We start from the raw sequence: 9,708 nt of genomic DNA on the forward strand, positions 1-9,708 counted from the left end.
TTGTATTCTACAATTCATCATGAGGCCATAATAGCAAGTTATGACGTTATCATCATGTCATTTTGCGTTGAAGAGAGAATTCATAATATACTGCTGCTGTACTTTAGCAGTGGCAGATTTTTACTAAGCTCTTTGTGCTCAGTTAGCTTTCATGCTGAGTTTAGACTGTGCTTCCATGAACAGCTTGCACTGTCTGCCACATACTCTGGCAGACTTACTCTGGCTTCGCGAGTGCCACTCCCTCAGCCTCCCTGCTCCCCCTGTTCCTGTGGCCAATATTGGCCTCCTCTCATCCAGCCTAGGCAGGAGGCCCTAGCAGCCGAGATGCAGTCTAATCGCCCCAGATTTCCTTTCTCAAACACAGGAGCCACACACATAAACTGTGTGTGTGTGTGTGTGTGTGTGTGTGTGTGTGTGTGTGTGTGTGTGTGTGTGTGTGTGTGTGTGTGTGTGTGTGTGTGTGTGTGTGTGTGTGTGTGTGTGTGTGTGTGTGTGTGTGTGTGTGTGTGTGTGTGTGTGTGTGTGTGTGTGTGTGTGTGTGTGTGTGTGTGTGTGCGCTCGCACACACTCACATTTATCTATCTGTGTGCGTGATCATTAGAGCCTTGCCCTCGTAGTGCCAGGACTTTCAAAGACAGTAGCCTATGAGAAACAGACAGGTGTATAATAATCCATTATCATCAGCATCTCTGAAGAAACGATCAGAAATGGGGGTCCCCATATGGCTTCCAGAGATGGCTGATGCACAGTAGAATCCACAGAGGTCAGGACAGACTCTATTACAGTCATTAGTGGAGCAGTGGGGAGTGGTATGATGAGATTTGTTGCTATGGAGGAGACCGCTGAGAGACAACGTTATACTGCCCTGCAGCAGGGGGTACCCCCCCCCCCCTCTGTTATTGTGTTTACCCCCCTCATACGGCTCGTGGCTGCAGGGCTGTGAGTCCTCACTGTGCCATGGCCTGGCACTGCCCGCTGGCAACAGCACACTGCAGATGTCAGACGTGGGTGGAGAGGAGGGGGGGGGGGGGTGCGATTGCAGGGTCTTTGTCTCCATGTGGCTTAGCACACTGTAGCAACCGAATCGTCTCAATGACACTTGCATTATGCAGTAGCTGAGCAAACATGCATTTTTGTGCTGTTCCTATGCCGTGATACAATTAGATTTGTTTATTAGTTTGTCATGCTCATTTTCAAACCTCATGAATGTATGGATGTTTTCTATGTGTTTCTCAGAGGAGGGTTGCTTACCCTACTGTAAACCTTCCTTCCCCTCCCCTGGGGGCCACAGTTCCTCTGGTACGGCCTCCTCCAAGGGCTCCACGGGACCACGCAAGGCAGATGGCCCCCGGCAGCCACAACAGTGGACAGCAACAGAGCACGCTGAATTCTTGGGGACCAATGGACAAGGACAGTACTCGGGGGAGTTATGTACGTACTTCAGCATTTCCAGAGTGACTAACAAAGTGCATGATCTGAGTAAATGCCATGAACACTAGTAAACAAAGGGTCAATGGTCAAGTAAATAAAGTGCAAAGAAAACAATGTAGTGCCACCTCAGTGCTATAATTACCACAAGCACCGCATTTGGTGCTTGACAACTTTCAGCAAGCCCTACATACTTTGCCGTACAACAAATAGAGAAACTAGCTGATCTACTGTATAAGCACATGTGGCATGTTTGAGCATTGTGACTTACACAAAATAAAATTGCTATTTTGACAATAGGTCATTGTAATACTGGGGTGGGTACAGCATGATCTTTTCAATAATTTTTTACCGAAAATCTAATTTTACCGGAGCTGGCCATCATCATGAAGAGATCATTTAAGCTCTTAAAACATTTATTTATTTTACTATTTTATTTATACATTTTCAGGTTTAAAGACATACTTTACAAACATTCACATCACATACACATAATACACACAAACCCTTCCCACCCCCCACCCCCCCATTCAAAGGAAATAAAAAGGAAAAATAATAATACACTGTTTATCACAGTTTAAGAGTTTTAGAAAATAAAATATAAAATAAAATACTCATGTGCATACATACTTCAGCCTGTTAATGATAAGTGAGAAAAGAACGGTTGCCACATTCTGTCGAATACTCCTTTTTGCGATAACCATGCCATATTGCTTTATGTTGGTAATGAGTTCGAAATGAATAGCACAGTAGGGGTCTGGGCCCTGGGTGATAACACTGTCAAACACGTCTGAGAAAAACTTAAAGATGTCACTCCAAAATGTTGTCAGTTTGGGGCACGACCAAAAAAAGATGTCCTAGAGATTAAGCTAAACTTTCCTCAAAAAACGACATTTTTTTTGGGGTGTATTTCTTCTTCCTTTTTGAGTGGTGCAACCACTCCAAGGAACAGCAATGTCCGCGTTAACCTGTGTGTGTGGCTATGAGTGGCGCTGTTGTGCCAGAGAGAGAGAAATAGTGTTGCACTGTTGCCTAGTGCTAATTACAGAGAGAGAGGGGGGAGGGGAGTTGCACCACTCAGTTCACACAGGTGTGATGTTTTTGTACAGATCAGATTTCTTTTTTTTATTGAGTTTTTGTCCTTTCCCATTTCATGTTCTTCTCACAGAGTGACCTGCCTGAGAAGTGGAGAAGGCCCGATAGGTCCCCAACAGAATGATGCCTCACTGGTTGGAGCAATGGACTTTATCCTTCCCTGTGTGCTCTCAGAGGGAAGGAGTCAAGCGGGGGTCACTAGTAAAAAGCAGTGTGAGAGAACTGTAAATGTGATGTATAGACACAGATATACTGTACATCTCACAAGGTTTTCGTCCTCAAGAAAATATTTTCCGCCCTCTACCTTACTGTATTTTCTTTTCTCCCCCTCCCCCTCCCCCCTTTTTTTCTTTTATTTTGGTTAGAAAAAAGCCAGTAAAACAAAATAAAGAAAACATCTATATGAGAACAACAGATTTCAAAGCAACTTCCCTTGAGGGGGAAAAAAGGGACATTTTGTTTCCTGTAAATATATTCTTTACTTTGTTGTTGCATTGCTATGCAAGCCTAATTCAGTTTGAGCTTTTTATTTCCATATACAGGTAGTTGATTTTATCTGGTTATTTGTATTATATGTGAATTGAGTGGCTGTCGTGCCATAAAATAATTGTTTTATAATCCATCGTTTGTTAATAGTTACCATTGATTAATTATTATCATTATTATTATTATTTTTAATTATTGTTTTTGCACTGCAATTTTGGTGATAAGCACAAATACACAGCTCCTGCTGACATGAAGAACCGGAAGAATATGTGAAGAGGAGTTTCTGTACTGTAAAGTAGAGAGAAGAATATATACTAATGTACAGAGAGATATTAAAGAGTAGGCTTTGCTCATGGCCAGCAACAGATAAAATGCCTGTTCCCACAGTCCAGACTAATTAAGTGGCAGACTTAAGAGTCCAGAGGGGGCTTTGGTTGAGTCTAGAGGAATTGTGCATGGATGGTACCGTATTGGGTGAAGTAGTGGAGTATTTAAATTGTGCTAAGACGTTTGATGTCAGAAACATACAGCCCTTACAGTTATGAGGGTCTCCAGGCATTGTCTTGTTTTCAGAAACTGGGAGTGGCGGTTGGAAGGTTGTGTGTGTGTGTGTGTGTGTGTGTGTGTGTGTGTGTGTGTGTGTGTGTGTGTGTGTGTGTGTGTGTGTGTGTGTGTGTGTGTGTGTGTGTGTGTGTGTGTGTGTGTGTGTGTGTGTGTGTGTGTGTGTGTGTGTGTGTGTGTGTGTGTGTGTGTGTGTGTGCGCGTGTGCGTGTGTAGGGAAGGTATTCAGTTCAGTTATGTTTGTATGAGTGTCTGCAAGCATTTTCATTTTCTTTTCATGTTTCACTGCCTAAATATATTATTACTTGCTGCACACAAGTTCTGCAAACAGCACTGCAGCAGACACAAAGTGTGTGTGTGTGTGTGTGTGTGTGTGTGTGTGTGTGTGTGTGTGTGTGTGTGTGTGTGTGTGTGTGTGTGTGTGTGTGTGTGTGTGTGTGTGTGCGCGCGTGCGTGCACAACGTGCAACGTGCGTCGGATAGGGGTGGGGACGGGTAGAGCAGAGAGATGAGAAAAATCTATCCACATGATTCAGTCTCAGCACTTACAATAGATACATGGATCTTCAATTAGCCTTAATAAGTCATCTGACAGTCAAAGACAGAGGAGTATGTATCTCTTATGATCATTCCACAATTAAACATGTGCATTAAATGTCAGATATTACAGTAGAAATTTTTTAACTTCAATCTGTTACTGTGCTTTGAAAATCCTAACGGTGGTGGAGCTACAGTTTTTGGTTTACATTAGGGTTTTCTTAGTTGTCTTGTGTGTATGGTTTGTTCTGTTTTTCTTCAATATTCTTTGCTTATTCTAAAGCACTTACTAACATGTTTTACATAATACCCAGTAAAGAAAACAAAGCAATGACCTGCTTGGACCATTTGAAGTGCTATATATTATCTGAACTGAAGCTTGGCTCCTCGGTTGCCAGAATACCACGTCACTGACCTTCAGCTTGGCGTGGCGTGGGGGGGGGGTGGCCGAAACACGGCAGAGTGTTTAGTGCACAGTTAGTGGGCCCCGGAGCCAAAACAAAAACTGATTGTGGAGAAGAACCTTGTACGTTTTAACAAGCAGGTCCCACTGCCTCTGTCTCTACAGTCACTGGCAGTACACAGTAGAGCAGACCACTTTTTGACCACTATAGCACGCACACTTCCCAATATGCAGTGGAAAGCCTAATTTATGCTTCCACAAAACTTTTTCTTCTTTTTTTTTGCAAAGCATAAATTAGCCTTTTAACTTTCTCAGTCTATGTGATTCCTTCATAAACAATGTTATTATTGGTTGGGGTTTTTTTAATGGAAGAAAAAACATTTCTTTGTATGCCTTTTATGGACTCAAAAACGCTGCTTATAACAATGTTTTTTTCAATATAATGTTCAGGAGTTTTCTGGTTCAGTGTTTTTTTGTTTTGTTTTTTGTACCGCTAATGTTGATAAAGGAGAGGTCGTCAGAAGCTGTCGTACTGTTTTTGCCATTGTCATTTCATATCATTTGCCCAGTGGCCAGTGTTCTGGAAATGAGGTGCACAGAGTATCTCAGGTTAATTTACATTCTTGTGGTGTTCATGTGTGTGTGTATATATGTGTATATATCCATATGCATCTCCACTTGACTATGCCATTCCAGTTTCATTGCTGAAAAATATCCCCTTTCATGTCCAATGCTGTCGTCCTCATTTATTTTTTTCAGCTGTGGATTTTGATTCAGATTTTCAATGTGCTGGTCCATCCACCTTAAGACAAGATGTCAGTAAAAGAACATACCAAATTAATATTGATATTTCTAATGTCTAATGCGTTTTAGTGTCTCTTTAATACTCATTGTTTTATTTTAAATCACAGTGTTGTTGTTTTTGTATTTATTAAAATGATAATAAAAGTATATTGTGAAATATGCATAAAGATTTGTGGAATATAAAATGTCTTTTTTGGAGGGGTGGGGTGGGGTGGGGGGGGGGGGGGCGTGTTCCTTGTAAAGTTAGCTGTCGGAGCAGAGAAGTAAGGCCATAAGGACTTGATAGGCTCACAGCAAGGTGAAGAAACACCAGGTGAGAAGTCTGTCCGAATTACCAGTCACTCTTTGTCCTGCATGTTCACTACACTGCTTCTCTCGTATCCAAACTAAAGAAGTAAGAACAATAACCTCTTTGAACACAAGGAGCTAAACCGTTCATGATCTGCTCATCAAAAATCTGGGGGAAAAAAATCTTTTTGGAAGGATGAAAAAGTACATTGGCTTTCCCTCTCTTTTGTTCCTTTTCTCAATATTGTTGGTTCTTTGTACCCTGTGTGTGTTACCTTTTTGCTATAAAATGGGATTAAAAAACAAAAACAAAAATAGAATGTTTTGGGTGAAGTCTTTCTGTACAGTATGGGGCAAGGTGACACCCCACTCCAATTCCATTTCTACAGTCTGCTATTTCCTTTCTGTAAACATCCTTCTGTATTCACTTGCATGTCCTTGTCCAAGAAGAAAAAAAGTGGATCAAAATAAATAAACTTTTACAGTCTCATTCTCATGTTCTGTAAAATAATCCATGTTCTTTTCTTTCCTTGTACCTGGATCACTATCAAATAAAATATTTTTGAAAAATGAAACGCCTTAAACTCTGATTGAGAAATTTAAATTGCTCTCAAGATTTAGCACAAAAACAAAAAAATTACATTTGTGTCTTTCAGCAACACTAACTCAAAGGTAGGAAGCAACTTTTCAATCTACTGCAGCTGTGTGGTGAAAATAAAGGTTTTGCCTTAGCCCTTAGTGTGCGAGTGGAGTTGCGCTGCACACCGACGCTGTATTCAAATACCGTATGCTCGGAAACAAAACAAGTCACAAGTCATCTTGTCTCGAGTCGAGTCGAGTCGGGAGTCATTGGCTAGCAAGTCGGAGTCAAGTCTCAAGTCTCGTTGGTCTTTTACCTTCCAAGTCCGAGTCGAGTCGCAAGTCTTTACATTCAAAGTCCGAGTCGAGTCGCAAGTCGTCAAATATCAGACTCGAGTCGAGTCACTATGACTCGAGTCGAGTCACTATGACTCGAGTCCAATTGTCTGCTAATTGTATTATCTTGCTATATTTGTCACATTCGGTTCCTTCCCATAAAATCAAGCATGTAATGTACATTGCTGTATTTCTTTCACTTCTTGTTTCTTTTTGCCTCTCATGATCTGACAGATGAAAGTGGGGGGTGGGGATGTTGTTGCGTCTCCGTTTGTGATTAGTGTGCTCACCGCATTCACAGAGGGTCTTTTGAGGTGATATAAGACATGTTTCTTTATTATAGGCATTGGTTGGGGAATCTTTGTATTCATATGTATGTTAAGGGTTCACCAATCTATCGTGACCTTTTAAACAAACCCATCAGCCGAGGCTCGGCAGGGACTGTTCCTATTTCACACCTCTGCCTCTACTCTTGCCTGGGGGACAGATCGAGAGTAATGACTCCTCTGCTCTTTGCAAACTAAGCAACTTTTCCTCGTCCGCTCCCATCTTTTATTTCCAACGGTTTGCCAGTGTGTTGTTATTCCACTTGCCTCATTTCTCACCTCCTCCACAGCCAAAGGAAGGCAGTGTACGTGCGTGTGGGCATGTGTGTGTGTGTGGGCACGTCTGTCTGTCTGTCTGTCTGTCTGTCTCTGTGTGTGTGTGTGTGTGTGTGTGTGTGTGTGTGTGTGTGTGTGTGCGTGCGTGCGTGCATGCGTGCGTGTGTGTGTGTGTGTGTGTGTGTGTGCGCATGCGTGCGTGCGTGCGCGTGTGTGTGTGTGTGTGTACGTACGTGCCTGGTGGTGTGGGGGTGTTGATTCAAGGAAACATCTACTGTTGCTGTTGGAGGATTTCTCTTCTTGCTTTTCTCTTCCCCTTTGCCTTTGGACGGGTGACAATGAACGGAGGTGAGAGGGCAACAGTACCAATGCAACACCATTCATCACACATGTCACACATGCAATGCAGTCTAGGCCAGCTGCTGGGGACAAGCAGGGAAAATTGGCATTTCAGCCCTGCCCCTTCCTCTGCCCCCCCCCCCCCTCCTCTCTCTCTCTCTCTCTCTCTCTCTCTCTCTCTCTCTCCACCCTCGCCCCTCCCTCTTTCTTTCAGTGTCTCATCTTATATGTACCTTTATGGCCCACGTTTGATAAATGATCTGGGGAGCCAAACAATATTTCCATCCATGCGGGTGACAACAGGATGTTAGTGACCAGGGAATATACATACCACCATCATCCACACATTTTTCATATATTGAGCCTGCATGGCATCAAGCAGCAGAGTAGTTGATTCAATGCTGTCCTCCCCTGATAACATACTATATGGTACCACTGAGTACTGGGAGGACCAATGGGCCTTAATGATAGACTATGGGAATGATAATGGATATGCAATTGGGGAATGTGGAGAGTGATGCATTTATCATGTGCTACTATAGGGAATATAACAACACAACTGAATTCCCAATACACTATTACACACCACTGTGGAACACCAACCATAGGCTACTGTAAAACTTGGTTGCAAAATTGTTGCAAAAAGTGTATTGAGACAACTTGTTGTGACACTTTAATAGAATTTAATTGAATGAAATATAGCCTGTACAATCAAATTGGGTCAAGATGTAAACACAAACTCTCTGAATACAAAGTAACCAGCATTGTACTATTCAAATTTGGCGCTGACCTAGCCCCTCTCGGAACCCTCCGTAGAGCTTTTCTGAAATTTGCGACACAGGAGATATTCGCAGAGGTATTTATAGGTACTTATAGTTCACACATTCAGAAGCCCTCACACGAAAAAAAGTCCTCAAAGAGCGCAGATTGACTTATCGTTTACGTTTATTTATGTGTGCGTACCCGGTGGCAGGGTGGAGGTGGAATAGGACCCCATGCTCTGGGTCTAAAAGAATTCAGAAACTTCAGTAGCATTGGGTTCTGCTTGTAGGGCTAGCGCTGACCATGAGGCTGTGTTGACAAAAAGTAAAAATGGTAGGCTACTTGCAATACTGCAACATACTGGTAATGAGTAGAATGCATATGATAATCAGAAAATAATAAATATGTGAGGCTAAAAAATATAGTGGGAAAGGCCGTCTTTGTCTTTACCACAATGTGTTATCAGCACTGTAGTCTCGCGTTACCAGACTGTTGACTGTGGAATAGTTGTCTGGCTACACGAGACTATCAGCACTGTGTCTCTCTCTAAGGTAAAATTAAAAAAAATCTTTCATGCTGAAGTTACTAGAGAACATTTGTGTATATAATTAGTGTTTAGACATACTGTACAATGAATTTGTACTGTATTTCCAGGATGACCAACTGAAGCCAAGTTGTATTACACAAAGTCTTTGCCATGCTCCAAGTACCTCATGATGCTAATTTACAGCCCTAATTTACAGTAGACCCTGCAAATAATGTCACAAGTGTTGTTTACTTTACTGACAGGCTTCCATATGCAACCTTGAATAAGCATCCAATTAATGAGCCATCTGTGCCAACAAACTGCCACCAGAGCAACTTCTCTGAGCCAACCCAAATGCAGTTTTTACTGTTCTTTTCAGGTTTCCTCCACCCCTGTGTGTAGTGCAGTAATACAACAGACCAACATACAAAGGACTAGAATGGAATTATAGACAGACAGACCAACATATTTTGATTGCCCACGAATATAACCTTTAAACCTATTTTTAATTATTTTCTTTCACATTGTTATGACCATTAGAGCAATAACCCACTCCCTCCCCAGTCAGAGTTCAGAGTTTTAATGAAAGTGGAATTAGTCCCAGATGTAATTTACATACAAATGTGATGGACTTCATTTATTTTACTACTTTTTTTTTAATAGTTTATTATTTTAAACCAAAAATGTGTGAGAGTGGGTGGTGGTGTAAACACAACACCTCCACCCACCACTACAGACATGTAGGTTTGATTACCAGCTCTGGTGCCTCCATCATGTACAGGCACTCTATAATTAGAGGCGTTCACAGGTGGGAAGTTGTTGGCAGGGGATTGTGTCATTGCCTCTGCACTAGCAGGTGCAACTGGTTAACATTTAGGAAAGTGGAATAATGGACCTTTGTCAACAAACAGGGGACGCCATGATGCCATCAAGTGAATTGAGAGAGAACTATGACAATTAGTG

General features: G+C 42.1%; 1 protein-coding gene across 7 annotated transcripts in view; it reads left to right on the forward strand.

The window, feature by feature from the left end:
* The window catches only part of robo2 (roundabout, axon guidance receptor, homolog 2), a 199,310-nt gene extending 196,392 nt beyond the window's left edge, over nucleotides 1–2,918 (forward strand). For 6 of the 7 annotated variants that reach the window (XM_080772314.1, XM_080772320.1, XM_080772318.1 and 3 more), the window contains 2 exons: nucleotides 1,237–1,431; nucleotides 2,597–2,918. In XM_080772314.1, coding sequence (XP_080628440.1) covers nucleotides 1,237–1,431; nucleotides 2,597–2,598 — 197 coding nt within the window. In that variant the 3' untranslated portion in view covers nucleotides 2,599–2,918. The remainder of the gene's footprint in view (nucleotides 1–1,236; nucleotides 1,432–2,596) is intronic. The other variant, XM_080772316.1, reaches the window with a different exon arrangement.
* Nucleotides 2,919–9,708: the final 6,790 nt, after the last annotated feature.

This window comes from Protomyctophum bolini (genome assembly GCF_963924005.1).
Source record: "Protomyctophum bolini genome assembly, chromosome: 9".
Classification (NCBI taxonomy): domain Eukaryota; kingdom Metazoa; phylum Chordata; class Actinopteri; order Myctophiformes; family Myctophidae; genus Protomyctophum; species Protomyctophum bolini.